The 15,824-nt window shown below is 31.1% G+C and overlaps 1 protein-coding gene across 3 annotated transcripts; it reads left to right on the top strand.

Moving 5' to 3' along the window:
• Nucleotides 1-12,863: 12,863 nt before the first annotated feature.
• LOC18104523 (PLASMODESMATA CALLOSE-BINDING PROTEIN 5) lies at nucleotides 12,864-14,614 on the top strand. Of its 3 annotated transcripts, none has more exons than XM_024583405.2 (3): nucleotides 12,864-13,625; nucleotides 13,847-13,874; nucleotides 14,331-14,614. In XM_024583405.2, exons 1-3 carry the CDS (start codon nucleotides 13,244-13,246, stop codon nucleotides 14,353-14,355), a joined length of 435 nt encoding a protein of 144 aa, XP_024439173.2. In that variant the 5' UTR covers nucleotides 12,864-13,243; the 3' UTR covers nucleotides 14,356-14,614. The 3 variants fall into 3 exon arrangements, with proteins under 3 accessions (XP_024439173.2, XP_024439172.2, XP_006376362.2); XM_024583404.2 differs by having other exon boundaries at nucleotides 14,293-14,614; XM_006376300.3 differs by having other exon boundaries at nucleotides 12,870-13,583; nucleotides 14,293-14,614.
• Nucleotides 14,615-15,824: the final 1,210 nt, after the last annotated feature.

The following is a 15,824-nucleotide window of genomic DNA, read 5'->3' as shown; positions in this document are numbered from 1 at the left end:
ATTTGGATTCTCGATTGAATTATTACGATAGAATATTGAAGTCTTTCTCCCTTTTTGTTTCTTATGATCTTTCTTGATCGAGATGGGCTCAACCTCTGTACATGGTTTTGTGGGATCTTTCTCCCTTTTTGTTTCTTATGATCTTTCTTGATCGAGATGGGCTCAACCTCTGTACATGGTTTATGGGATCTTTCTCCCTTTCGAGATGTGATGAAGTTAGTAGATGATTCTATATTCTGGTGCTGATATATATGATTTCGTACACAGCTCATGGGCACGTGGTCATTCCTTTGTCGATGCCTTTGATGTGCCGTGACTTGCTCATATGTATGCTATTTGGTTCTATGTTCATGCTAGGCTACTTCCAGAATGGTGTTCTACTACCTTTTTCATGTTCCTTTGCTCTTCCAAGGTGCATGCCATTTTCAACTTCTGGTGTAGTTTTTTGCCGCATTAATTCTCGTGTTCTGACAAATTTGGGAACTGCTTATTTGTGGAACATGCTTCCTAGCTAGACATACAAATCTTGCTCTAGACCATCTTTTTCTCTGGATCATCTTGTCTTGATGCTGCCACCTACTCTGAGAATTTGTACTTTCGCAGCTAGAAGTTTTGTATGCTTCCATTTCATTATGTTTATCTTTTTAGCTAGCTTTGATGGCTAATATTGATCATGTGTTCATCTGGCTTTTGTTCTCTTGTCTTTATGTGTTGTGGCCGCTTTAAAGGGGAATGAGAAGGCTGATCACATGTGACTCTTAAATATTTCCACACCTTCTGACTCTGTGGAAACGATGCAGCGATTATTATTTTTTAAAATATTTTTTATTTAAAAATATATTAAAATAATATTTTTTTATTTTTAAAAATTATTTTTAATATTAACATATTAAATAATCTAAAAATATCAAAAAATATTAATTTGAAATAAAAATAAAATAAAAAAAATTAATTTTTTTCAAAAATACTTTTAAAATATAATAACAAACAGATAGAAACTTATTGATTAATCCATTTAATCAATAACTTAAGCCATGTTTGTTTTCCAGAAAGTAGTTTCCGGAAAACCACTTTCCAAAGTTTCCTGTGTTTGTTTGTCATTAGAAAAGGTGGTCAACGGAAAATACTTTCCGGTCAACGAAAAACACTTTCCAGTCAAAGGAAAATTTGACTTAGTTTCCAGGAAAGTGTTTTCCCTTTTGGCTGTGTTTGTTTTCCAGTTCCAAACTTTCATGTGTTTGTTTGCCATTAGAAAAGTTGGTCAACGGAAAACACTTTCCAGTTAAAGAAAAATTTGGCTTGGTTTTCAGGAAAGTGTTTTCCTGGAAAATTTGGGCGGAAAACACTTTCCGGAAGTTGTAAAAAATTTAGAAATGTCATTATTTGCTGATTATATCAAATTTGATCCTCAAACTTTTGATTGCTATATATATTTTGTTTTGAATATTTATTTTTTAATTTCATCTCTTAAAATTTAATTTTTATATTAACTTTGGTCCTTATTTTTATAATTGCTATTTGCTTTTTCCTTATCATTTTTTTATTGAAAATTTTTATCTATCAAATTTGGTTCTCATTCTTTTGATTGTTACTTATTTTATTTGAAATAATTTATGAAATGTTAATTATTATTATTTTAATTTCTTCATCTTTTAAATTTTTTATTTTTTATTTGATCTTTATTATTTTGATTATTATTTATTTTATCTGAGATAATTTATGAAATTATAATTTTTTTCAATTTCATTCTCATTCAACTTTTTAATTTGTAAGATTTATTTCTCATTATTTTAATAAACTTGAAAAAAATAAAACATTAATAAGTTATTTTTTAGCTCATTTTCCATAACATAACCAAACACTGGAAAGTGTTTTCCAACTTATTTTTCATTACATTACCAAACATCGGAAAATACTTTTCCGGAATTCACTTTAAAAAAAAAAACTACTTTCCAGCAAACAAACGGGACTTAAATTCTAGCCGAGTCAGATTTTATTTTGAATTAATTCAAAAATTTACTAAAACTAATCCTCCCTTCATCACACATTCTCTGACATTCCGTGGCAAGGGACAGTTTGTTCACAATATTCTCTCTTTTCACTTGAAACCTCACCTCTCACAATTACAAGGACCTAGTCCTTGTGTACTAGACTGATACATTACATGGACAGTTGCAGCAATTCATTTTATTTTTATTACCATGTTCGCGGAAAATTTATGAAACTTGAATTAACAACTTTTTTTAAATAAATTCAGAAATTATCAGTTAAATTATACTTTATTTTCGTTTATATATATGAACAACGGGATTCTAATCAGTTTAGAGAATGCATGGTTTACATTTGATCATGTCACATATGTATGAACTGTCCATGCCCATGTTTTTCCGCTGTCACAAAATTGATTGGAAGGTTGTATAGGTCAGCTTTTAATATGCTTTAATAGCAGGAAAAAATAGGTAAGCTTTCATGGCCAAGGGTCCAACGTCAATGGAAGGATCACTCGTGAGGGATTTAATTTGATGATGTTGCTATGTACGTAGAATAACTCATGGTAATCAGAGAACGTAATTACGGCTTTGAAGTGAAAGAAAATCAATTTAGTTTAATCTTTGAACGGTCGTTCCTTAGTCTCCAATGCTTATACATGCATTAAAGCAATAAAGAAAGTCTTTCCATGGTTGTGGTTTAATTAAGCTGATTGCAAAAGGAAGAACAAGGATTAGCATGGAGTGTTTGTTCGTGTGTGTTAGAGAATAATATAAATTATATCTTGAGATCTCATCTTACAGTTTAAGCTATATATTGAGTTGACATGGTTCTTTAACATGATATCAAAGTCTTGATAATCAAGCGGTTACGAGTTCGAATCTCACTATTTTTATTTATTTGATAAAAATTAAGTACAATATGGTATGGATCTGTGTAAATTTCAAACTCAATGAGCTTTCATATAAGGAATTATATTAGAGAATAATATAAATTATATTCTGAGACTTTACTTTACAATTTAAATTATATATTGAGTTGACAACGTTATTAAAAATTAATTTACTTCTTTAAAAAACATGAAGGGAGTGAACAGGATACATGATGAGCTAGCATCTTGGGTATAAGGATGTGGCTCCTTATTAGTAATTACAAATTTCAGAAATTATAGAAGAAATTCTATATTATTTGATTAACTATTTCCAATAATTCCTTAAAATTATTTATTTATTTTAGAAATCTGTAAATAGTACACTTAAAATTATTTTATTGGTATTAGCATTTTTTCCCTGAAAATCTTGATTTCCAACCTCTCCTGTTTAATTAAAAATGAAATTACCTTTTATTTTTATAATTAATTAATCAATTACATACAAGGTAGCCGTATATTCATATATATATTAAAAAAAATTACCTATTACACAAATATAGTCACCGTTATGTGGAAGATACAAGCTTTTTACATGGTATCATGGCCCGGGGTTGCATGCCCTTCTAAATTATGGAATGTTTGGAACGCGGTTTAACCTGTATTTTTAAAAAATTTAAATTTTTTAGTTTTTGCTCAAATTTAATATGGTATGTACATTTTAGATTATTTTGATGTGCTGATGTCAAAAATAATTTTTAAAAATAAAAAAACATTATTATCATGTATTTTGGTATGAAAAATTATTTGAAAAGCACTCATAACCATACTGTCAATCAAGCTTTTAGTCGGCAAAAATATCTATCACTTTATAAAAGAATAATAATTACTTTTTTTGAATTATAATATAGTAAAAAATTATTTGAAAAGTACCCCTGTCAACCAAACTATTAATTGGCAAAAGTATCTGTCACTTCAGAAAAGAATAATAATTGCCCTTTTTGAATTATGATCCAGTCTCCCTTGGAAGATTGACTTAACTGTCACTTGCAAGTTGATTTTTTTTTATTTTTTTTGCTGCATGGCATTAGACAGTTCCCTTGAAAAAGGGCCACTTGGTTTCTTGCACGTAAGAATTACTTGTATGGGTTGGTTGTGAAGTTGAAATGCTAGGGGTGCACCACAAATATGAAGAAAAGGTAAGTGAGACATTATGAGCAATTAAAACGTGAATGAATGTGATTGTTTTTTAAAATATATTAAAATAATTTTTTAATTTTTAAAATTAAAAAATCAAAACAATTCAAAAAAATTTAAAAATTAATTTTTTAAAAAATAAATTTCAAAAACTCCAATTTAAACACAAGGACAAACACCCTAAATAGTTCAAACTATGGAAGTAGTGTTTTTTTTTTCTTTTTTTTTTTTTTTGAGAACTGACATTTCGTAATATTGAGGCATTAGATTTCCATCTTATATGGTAGGAAATTATATTCTTTTAATTTCTAAACTTTCTTGGAATTGTCTAAATTAAGACAATATCATAAATTAATTTGTCTTTGTAGTAAGATGCGTGTCAATTTTAAGTGTTGCGACTTTCTTCGTTCTTATGAACAAAAGCATGCTCAATTTGTTGACTGCACTAGTGTTCTTCGTTCAGTTAGAAGTTGGAAGTTAGACATATAATCATGTATTAAAAAGTGGTCGGCCGTACTCAATTTTCTTCGAGCAATTTAAGCCGTGGGACACCATCACGCAAATATTAGATAGATATTAAATTGCGAAAACCATTCAGAATCTGAAATCAGTTTATGGTACACGGGAGTAGGTACTGATATATATCGTCTTATTATTTTCTCTTTTAAAATACTTTGAAAAAAGAAAAAAAAAATATGAACTCACAAAAAAGAAGAAGAATATCCCCTTAAAATTTTATTAAAATCTAAAGAAAGGATGAACTGTTGGATGCATCAATTTCATTTTAGAATAAAAAAAAATCCCACAATACTTTATAAAAAGTGGGATCATGGGAGTGGATCAGTGGAAATTATTGGTGGTTGGATCTCAGCATCATTTAATTAATGCCCTAGAATTTTATTCTTATAATCTAATCCTTTTATTGGAGGACACTCTTCATCAACTAATGATGTAACTGAATCTCAACAAACGGATAACTACAAGATAAAAGTCAAGATAATAACACAACTGACAATAAACAGATAAAGCTCAAATTCAAAACAAACGAGAAGAAAAAGATCATGTTCAAAGAAGCAAAACCAGGAAATAACAAACTCTCTGTAAATTCAAATATTTTTAAATGTATCTTGTAACAGATTTGTTCTTATCCAAAAAAATCTATAAATAAAACAGTATGTGATCCTCCAAAAATACTAAGAAAAACATTTATGTAGGAAAATACAAAGCAAAGAAAGAAAGTCCACATTATGCTTCTGTTATTAGTCGTGTATGTATGTGTCTATATATATATATATATATATATATATATATATTAATGGCATGAGTGATTGTTACCTATATTACAGGTAACTGCAGAATTATAAGATTACAAGAATCATTCTATTGTTGTGATCAATCACAAGAATCTTGTTGTCATATCTCTATTGCCAGCTGTGATTGATTGTTATCTTATCACCATATCTCTATTGTCAGCTGTGATTGATTGTTATCTTATCATCCCCCCTCAAGCTCAAGGCGGTTGAGAGCCGATGAGGAGCTTGTCACGATTGGAAACAAACTTGTCCAAACAAAGTGGTTTGGTCAATATGTCTGCAAGTTGAGCAGTGCCAGCAATATGTTTGAGCAGGAGGGCACCATTAGCAACACGTTCTCTAAGGAAATGAACATCGATTTCAATATGTTTTGTGCGATGATGAAACACTGTTTCTTGGCCATAGTAATAGCACTGATATTGTCACAATACAGCTTTGGAGGTGGAAGACAATAACCAATGGATTTTAATAGATTCATGAACCATATAAGTTCAGCTGTGGTGGAAGCTAGAGCATGATATTCTGTTTCTGTCGTAGAGCGAGATACTGTGGCCTGCTTTTTAGCACTCCATGACAGCAAGTTGGCACCCATATAGATGGCAAAACCAGATGTTGAGCGTCAATCATCCTTACACCCTGCCCAGTCAGCATCACAAAAACCATGAAGAGCAGTTAAGGGCATTGGAACAAAATGAAGACCAAGATCAAGAGTTCCTTTGAGATAACGAAAAATTCGTTTAATAGCAATGAGGTGAGGTTCTCGTGGGGCATGCATGTATTGACAAACATGATGAACAACATAAGAGATGTCAGGTCAGGTAAGTGTGAGATATTGTAGAGATCCCACAAGTTGACGAAAAGGCATAGGATCAGATAACAGGGTGCTGTTGGTAGCTGTTAAGGTGGTGCCCGATGCTATCGGAGTGGCAACTGGTTTAACACTAGCTAAACCAAACTTGTGTAAAAGTGACAGTAGATACCTTGTTTGAGTAATGGTGAGTGTTGTGTCAGTCCTGGTAATTTGCAGGCCAAGGAAGTTGTGAACATCGCCAAGATCTTTCATACGAAACACAAACGAGAGATGAGTAATGAATGCAGATATTTGAGATGGAGATGACCCAGTAAAGAGAATGTCATCGACATAGATCAGAAGGAGAAGGACATCTGAACCTTGTTGATGATATAATAGAGACTGATCATAGGGACATCATGTGAAGCCCATCTGTTGTATGTAGTTGCTGAATTTTAGATATCAAGCACGCGGTGCTTGCTTTAAACCATAGAGAGCCTTATGAAGAAAACATACATGATATAGATGAGCAAGATCCTCAAAGCCCGGTGGTTAAGCCAAATAGACACGTTCATGTAAATCACCATGAAGAACTGCATTGCTGACATCTAACTGCCAAATGAGCCACCCGTGAGAGAGACCAATGTTAAGAATTAACCGAATAGTTCCTGGTTTGACAACTGGACTAAAGGTTTCATCATAATCCAATCTTGGAAGTTGAGTAAAGCCTCTAGCCACAAGTCTGGCTTTATACCTGTCAATTGTGCCATCAGATTGTGTTTTAACTTTAAATATCCATTTACTGCTAACCAAATTCATATATGATGTCTTGGGTACCAAGTTCTACGTGTGGTTGGCATGCAGGGCATCCATTTCATCTTGCATGGCCTTCTTTCAATGAGAAAGTCGAAGGGCTTGACGGTATGAAGAAGGCTCTGAAGGCTGTGCTGTAAGATCAACAAGAAAACACACAGGTATTAGATGTCTAGTGGTGAAGAATGTTTTTGGTTTAAGGTTGCCTGTTTGAGCACGTGTAACCATAGGATGAATACATTGTGGTAAAATAAAAGTTGATGACCCGGTTGGGGAAGAGGGCAAGACTGATTGTATGTGAAATGGGGGCTGAAAAGCTGAAGATTGATATGTCACAAGCTCTGTAGCAGACACTTCATTGGTTGGCAAACTGATTTGTGGTCGAGGCATAGCATGATTTTCAAGAGATTTAGGAAGAGTTTGTAGCTGAAATAATCGAGGATTAGTATTGTAACAGTCTTGAAAGGAAAGTGCAACTCATTGAGATTTAGGAAGATGATGTCACAACCAAATCTCAACAAACGGATAAAGCTCAAATTCAAAACAAATGAGAAGAAGAAGATCACGTTCAAGGAAGCAAAATCAGGAAATAACAAACTCTCTGTAAATTCAAATATTTTCAAATGTATCTTGTAACATAGTTGTTCTTATCCTAAAACATCTATAAATAAAACAACATATGATCCTCCAAAACTATTGAGAAAAACATTTTCACTATTCATCTTTCTTCTCATTCTCTTTATTAACTACTATTGTATTCTTGGAATTATGATTATAACGGTTTGTGTATATGTGTGTGTGTGTGTTTTGATGAAATCGTTGAAAATTTAAAGGATATTGAATTTCTAGTAGGTTTAATAGTTGAGCTTTATTTCTAGGCTTGACTTGGATGTGGGTTTTATATTTTTTTGAATTGTTTTTTTATATTTAAATTAGAAAACACGTAGACAAAATCTAAATATATATATATATATAGAAGTAGAAGGTGTGGTTGTGTATAAATGAATTATCTAAGTTTTCAAATATGTTTTTCACATGGCATCCTTTAGACTTTTTTTTTTATCATGAGTAAATAGAAAAGAATAGGGGTAACAAACTTATAGTGAGGATAGGGTGGCAAACCCATGTAATCTGAGGAGGATAAAATTGTAAACAGACTACGGTTAATGAGGTTTCTTTTTCTCCATGAAACTTTCTCACCAAGCCATTTACTTCATGATTAATCATCACATTATCTTGTAATGTTGGTGCGACCATGAAAAGATGTTATTTATACGGTATTTAAAAGTATGATAGTGGTTGTTTTTAAAGTGTTTTTTTGTTTGGAAATACATTAAAATAATATTTTTTTTATTTTAAAAAAAATATTTTTGATATTAGCACATTAAAATGATCTAAACATATATATATATATATATATATATATATATATATGTATGTATATGTATATATATATGTATATGTATGTATATGTATATATATATATGTATATGTATATAAATTAATTTAAAATAATTTTTTTAAATTTTTTTTAAAATACTTTTAAAATATCAAAACAAACATGAAGTTTCATTAAATATAGAGTATTCCACGATGTAAAGCAAGCTATGCATTTTTCAGGTGAGAATACAAGAATCAAGGTAGTGGTTTTTAACAAGATTGTTAATTTCGTTGCGGTAGGTGTTTTGTTTTTTCAATTAAAATGGAATATTTCGGTTTCAGAGCATTTCGACGTGCCGTTTCGAGATTGTACTGTTCATATATATATATATATATATATATATATATATATATATATATATATATATATAATTCAACAAACATAATTCAAATTCAAAATAAATTAATTATAAATTATGCAATATAAACACAATGTCAAACAAATATAATTTTAAAATTTAAAATATTCCTAAATAATCAAGATTAAATAGAACTTTAACTTAAAGTAATTCAACTTAAACAAAATATCAATTTGATTTAATGGCTTTTCAAGTCCGGAACGGAACATGTGAAATGAAACCGGAATATTTTGGTCGAAATTTATCCTGAAAATCCGGAACAGACTGAGATTTGAAATGAGATAAAAATTGTTTTATTTTTTGAATTGATATGAAATGTTTCTGCTATTTTAGATTAAACGAAACAGAATTAATAACCTTGATTTTTAAATAGAGGGAGCCTGTTTGGGTTGCCTATTTTCTCCTCCTCTTTTCCCCAACTGGCCTCAGTTAAGCCAGGGGTTTGGTTGGCGTAGGGGCTCCCCTTTTTCCTTTCTTGTTTTCTTCTTCTCCTCCCACCTTGGCCTCGGTGAGGCCAATGGCGTTCGGTTGATCTTGGATTTTCTCTCCCCGTCTTCCTTCCTCTGTAAGCCTCGGCGGGACCTCCTTCTTCTTTCTCCTCAGCTCTAGTGTTTGGTTGGGTTTAGCTCCCCCATCTAGGCTAGGATTTGGTTGGGCTCCAAGCCAATCCACCTCTTCTTCTCTTCTCCTTATCTAGGCTTGGTCGGACTTAGCTCTCATCTAATTAAGCTACGGTTCGGTTAGGCTTAGAGTTAGCCCACCTCTTCTCCCCTCTTCTCCAGCCTTTAGTAGGGACAAGCTAGGTCAGGCATGGAGCCAGGTTTCGATTGGGCTTGGAGCCAGGGTTTGGATGGGCTTGGATCTAGCCCACCTCTGCTTCAGCCTTCAATTAGGCTTAGAGCTAGGATTCCGTTGGACTTAGGGTCTTCCCACCTTTTCTCTTTTCTTCCCATCTAGGATCCAGTTGGGAGATTCTCTCTCTCTCTCTCTCTCTCTCTCTCTCTCTCTCTCTCTCTCTCTCTCTCTCTCTCTCTCTCTCACACACACACACACACACACACACACACACACACACACACACACACACACAAGAACTCTGTTATATATATATATATAACAGAGTTCTTATGGCTTCACAGCAAAATAGCATTCCTAAATATAATATCTCATATGATGAGCTAAGGGTTAGAGCAGTTCCTATTACATTTCCTGTATCCAATATCTTATAGGTTTGAATTGAAAGCTTATACTAAAAACCCAAAACATTAATAACATTGGTTGTATTTGGTTTGGAGCACGAAAAGGTCATGTACAAGACAGAAAATATTTTGATTAATTTGCCAAAATACTGGTAAAATGCAGTTTTATCTTTATCTATGAATAATTTTTGTGTAACTTTTCTTGAGATCAAAATATTTGTTTTTGCAAAAATACTGGTTACAAGAAGGTGTTTAAGAGTGTGGTAGCAGTTGCTTTTAAAAGTGTTTCTTACTTGTAAATACATTAAAATAATATTTTTTTATTTTTAAAAAATTATTTTTGATACCAACATATCAAAACGATTTAAAAATATATAAAAATTAATTTTAAATAATTGTTTTTTAAAATTTTCTCAATCTTATTTAAAACACAACCAAACTAGGTCTAAATTGTTGGTGGCCCATCACAAATTAAATTGTGATTTGTGAGTAATGGTTTATATCCTACAAAGAGAATCATGAAATTTTGTTTTCCTGCAGCCTACCCTATCATCCGTTTCCTACAATCAAATTTGGGTCAATGTTATTAAACCCGGACTGGCCTAACGGGTTGATCTAGTAGCTGGACCGATCCAGGTTTGTTAAAAAACTGGTAGATGCAACAACCCGGCAAAACCCGGTCGACCTATGACCCGAGCGAACCTGGACGAACCCAGTGTTTTTTTTCTTCAAATGTGGTTTTTCTCCTATACCTTTTTTTTATTTTTTTTAAGTTGGTTATTAACACTTTTTAAAGTTCACTATATAAATATTAGAAAAATATTATGTTTTTTCAATGTGGGATTTGAAACCCTTTAGTATATATACTTTATGTTCCCAAGAAAAAAATTATTTTTTCAATATGAGATTTGAAGGCTTTTCGTATATATACTATATGTTCATAAGAAAAAAGTTATATTTTTTCAATGTGGGATTTGAAACTCTTTAGTATATATACTCTATATTCCCAAGAAAAAAAGTTATTTTTTCAATGTGGATTTGAAACCTTTTCGTATATATACTCTATATTCATAAGAAAAAAAGTTATGTTTTTTCAATGTGGGATAAAAAACTTTTTGGTTTAAATACTTCAACTTAAAAGGATAAAATAATATCTTTTCAATGTGGGATTTAAAGCCCTTTAATATATATACTCTATGTTCCCAAGAAAAAAATTATTTTTTCAATGTGGGATTCGAAGGTCTTTCGTATATATATTCTATGTTCACAAGAAAAAACTTACATTTTTCAATGTGGGATTTGAAACATTTTAGTATATATACTTTATATTTCCAAGAAAAAAATTATTTTTTCAATGTGGAATTTGAAGCCCTTTCGTATATATATATTTTATGTTCACAAGAAAAAAGTTATATTTTTTCAATGTGGGATTTGAAACCCTTTAATATATATACTCTATGTTCCCAACAAAAAAAAGTTATTTTTTCAATGTGGGATTTGAAGCCCTTTAGTATATATAATCTATGTTCACAAGAAAAAAAGTTTTGTTTTTTTAATGTGGGATAAAAAACTTTTTAAAATATTCTTTTAAACTTCATTATTTACAATATGTATAGTCTATATTTATATGGATTTTTTCTTAATTTTTTCATATGAAATATTAAAATTTTAAATATTTTTTTATTTTTCCAGGTTGACTCATGAAACCCGAGACCCGGCTCCGTGACCGGGTTAATTCTGGACCGAGTTTTATAACTATGATTTGGGTAGTTGGCTTTAATCTTTATAATTAGGATTTTGCAAGGTGGATTGCCGATTTAATTATTTCTTCTTTAGATTTTTTTCGATACCAATTCAATTAATTATGGGTTGACTAGCCTTGATAGACATTAAATAAGTGTGTTTAGTTTTGCGGTAGCTGTTGTGATTGTGGTTTGAAAAAAGTTGTTTTATAAAAAGTATTTTTAGTTGAGGTTGGTTTGAAAAAATAGATGTTTGGTTAAAACTGTGGTTGAAATTGAGGTTGAAGAAAAAATAGTTTTAATGTGTTTGGTTAAAAATGCTTTTGAAATTGAGGTTATAAAATAATTTTAAAAAATATATATTAATATTGATGGTTTTTAATTTAAATATTGTGGATTTAACTATTGCAATTACATCATGAAATAAATCACACTTTATATAAAAAAAATTACTTTAACAAAAAACTATCTACAATTCCATTACGTACAAAATTCACCCGACAAGAACTACAAAATTAGGTATAATATTATCAAGAATAAAATTAAGATTATAATACGAGTAAATTTAATTCACCTTAAACTAATTTAAAAAAAACAAAAAAAAATTATTGTTCATGTTCACGTGAACAGTGCGAGTAAAATCAACTAACTGCACTGATTTTTAAAAAAATAAAAAAACACAGCAGATCAGGATTTTGGCCGCGCAGGAAGCAGCTCCTTACTGCTTTCTTTTTTCTTGCGTTTCAAACGCAGCAGACTATGAAACCCATGAACAATAATATATGTTTGTTAATTAATCAAACAGAAATCACAGGAAACATGAACGCAACAACGTTTCCAAACCCTTTAATTAGTTAATTCCACATCGATTTGGGGTATTGTAAACGTCGGGAATGTGCTTTTAGCTTCATTACCAACAACAATAAAGTAAAATCCCTCAAAAATAAAAATGTCACAACAGCTTGTAATAAGATTAATATTCTCTTTTGTTTTTATATTTTAAAGTATTTTTTTAAAAATAATTTTTTTATTTATTTTTTTACTTTAAATTAATTTTTTTAATATATTAAAATTAAAAATAAATTTAAAAAATAAAAATATTACTTTAACATATATTTTTTTAAAATTTAAAAATAATCATTACAATGAACAGTTTCTAAGAAAAAAAACCAGAAACACAATGACATCCATGACTTATCACAACCCTTCACCATCACCAAGACACCATTCCCCTCTCTCTGTCTGTCTGGTTCATGGATCTTTCCTCAACCCTCCAACGGTCACATTTCTATCTTCCACTTGAATAATAAAACCCAAATCCCACTTCAAAACGGTTACTTTCCTTTCATTTCCTTTCTCTTCAAATTCCCACTTCAAAGAAGTTACTTTAATCCTTTCATTTCATTTTCCTCTCCAGAAAATTCCCACTTCAAAACAGTTACTGTTTTCCCTTTCATTTCCTCTCTAACTAGACCCTAAAATCGCGACTTTTCAACTATCCAGTAAAAGTCCTCATTTTCTACCTTGAAAAACATGTCTAAACTCTGTTCGTTCTCTATGTTTGTATTGGTACTGCTAGTGGCTTTGTCACTGCCAAAGTGTTTGATGGGCCAAAGGGGTGTAGCACCAAGGGATCTATGGTGTGTAGCCAAGAACAATGCTGCTGATCAGGCACTGCAAGAAGCTATTAATTGGGCATGTGGACAAGGTGGGGCTAATTGTGGGCCAATACAACAAGGAGGAGCTTGCTATGATTCTAATGATATGCAGAGAACAGCTTCTTGGGCTTTTAATGATTATTACTTGAAGAATGGATTGACTGATGATGCTTGTTACTTCAGTAACACTGCTGCTCTCACTTCTTTGAATCCAAGTAATTGGATACTTTATATCTTTGAGTTAAATATAATTTTGGGTTCGTTTCTTTTCTTGGTTTCTGGATCTGTAAGGTTTGAAGTTTGGCTTGTTGTGGTTGGTGTTTCCTGCATTTTTGTTATTGCATTGCTAATTCTTGATTGAACCTCGGTTTATTTGTGTTTTTTAGTTTGCAAACCTTGGATCTTTTCTGTTGATTCTGTGCTTAATTTGTTAACCGTTTGATTATTAGTTACTTACATGCTAATTTTTCTGTTTCAGGTTTTGATAAATGCAAATTTCCTTCCAGGTAATGCACTAGAATTGGTAAATTATAGCATTGCGATTGTTTTCGTTTTGTGAATGCAGTTCTGTTTTGGCTTTTGGGAAAGTAGATTCTATAAATGGCACTTGTGAAATCAAATTCTCCTTTTAAACACAAACACAAGCCAATATATTTGCTTTATGTTTAGGTTATGTTTGTTTCTATGGAAAGTATTATATAGAACTGAAAATGTAATGTTCCTGAGGGAATCAAGAGAAATCTTTTAAACAAGCCATGTTTATTGACAGGATAAAAGATTACTTCTGGCCAATAACGAGGCCCAAAATACCATGCACTACATTGTTCAACATTTTGCTACTTGTACAAATATGCTTAACACACTTTGTTATTTGTTTTCTTAAGAGTAGACATTGATACATGTGGTGTGGATTCTGTAATGCAGCCTATCGGTGAATAATGGAAGCATTTATGCGTCAACAGGAACAATACAGATGGGGCCAGATAATGCAGATTTGAGCAGCAGCAGCAATAGGGTTGGTGGCACATGGTTCTTGCCCTTATTCACCAGTTATTTGTTTGTCGTATTTACATGGCTAATTCACTGACATTAGTGAAAGCGAGGGCTTTTTATTTTATTAGGCATTTAATAGCTTTGGTTTTGTAGGTTTCCAGGAATCATCTTCCACTACTGTTATTAGCTCTGTATGTGAATCTATTTTCATCAAGAAAATCAAGTAAATTGAAGTTCTTGCTTTTCAAGTCTACTACTAGATTGCTGTTAAGGCTCAGTTTTGGGATTCTTGGCCTGTTTAAACTTATGAGAAAGGATCTTAAAGCAGGCCTTGGAGGGTAAATGAGTTTTTTTGCGGGATCTATTAATCATTCTGAATTGATAGTAGGCATTCTTGAATTGATTTTGGGGCTTCTCGATCTTTTATAATTTTTTGCTTGGTTAAATTACTTGATTGACTTTAAAAATAAAATAAAATACTTAATTATGGCCTAAGAGATTTTTGATATTCCACTTTTTCTAGTACAGTGTAATCACTATATTTTCTTTATAATTAAAATTCTCATAACTTGATTTCATGGGCTTATTAGTAATTTCATAATGTTTTCTTTTGTAATACTTATATGATCCTACGAGCAATGTGATATTTTGATAATAAAAAAAATAAAAAGCTTCTAATTTGTGCATTGGATGTATTAGTTGCTCTGTCATATTCGGGTTCCGAATTTAACTGGCTCTAATAGTTAAAGTCATTGTTCTGTCGTGTCATTTGATTCATTTTAATGTTCTCCTTAAATAACATGGGTGGTTAAAGAACCTATGATTCGACCTTAAACTTATTAAATTTAATCAATTCAATAACTCGAGTCTCGAATTTTTTTTATTTAAAAATCTTAGCGTCACTTGAATTTGTTTTCTTCATATGTTCAAAACTTGATTCATGGCGATGCGTTGAACACAAATATAGGTTTACATGAGTCATTTTTTGTTGTTTTTTTATTTAAAATTTTCCTCACTTTCAGTTTTCAATATTTGATTTATTATAATTAGACTTTCTAATTTGTTTTGATATGTGTTCTATGATTTTATCACGATCTCATACCTCAAATTAAGAGAATGGCAAGGTAATCATGGTTGGTCTGGTTAAATCTAATATATTGATATCGTAATATTTTTTTTAAGAATATATCATCCAATATTTCATCACTTGAGTGTTTAAAAAACATTATCGAAAATATATATCATTTTTTTTAAAATTTTTTGTTAAGAAAATAAAAAAGTTAAATGCTCTTGTGGTGATCTACTTTTTAAGCTGGTCCTACACAGCCATGTTTGCGAATTATTTTTTGCTAAGAGACAATCACTAAAGTGGTGAATCTACAAGTCTCCAGATGTGGAGAGCCTTCCACACACACATATATATATATATATATTATTCAAATTAATGGTGAATCTCCTTTGCA

Source organism: Populus trichocarpa, chromosome 13 (assembly GCF_000002775.5).
Source record: "Populus trichocarpa isolate Nisqually-1 chromosome 13, P.trichocarpa_v4.1, whole genome shotgun sequence".
NCBI classification, from domain to species: domain Eukaryota; kingdom Viridiplantae; phylum Streptophyta; class Magnoliopsida; order Malpighiales; family Salicaceae; genus Populus; species Populus trichocarpa.
The sequence above is the reverse complement of the archived record's forward strand: the minus strand, read 5'-3'. Positions and strand labels throughout refer to the sequence as shown.

Coding starts and splice junctions, on each gene's coding strand:
- LOC18104523 (XM_024583404.2), top strand. CDS start 13,244: ATGTCTAAACTCTGTTCGTTCTCTATGTTTGTATTGGTACTGCTAGTG. Junction 13,626..13,846: donor TGAGTTAAATATAATTTTGG/GTTCGTTTCTTT, acceptor TTTCTGTTTCAG/GTTTTGATAAATGCAAATTT. Junction 13,875..14,292: donor AAATGCAAATTTCCTTCCAG/GTAATGCACTAG, acceptor TCTGTAATGCAG/CCTATCGGTGAATAATGGAA.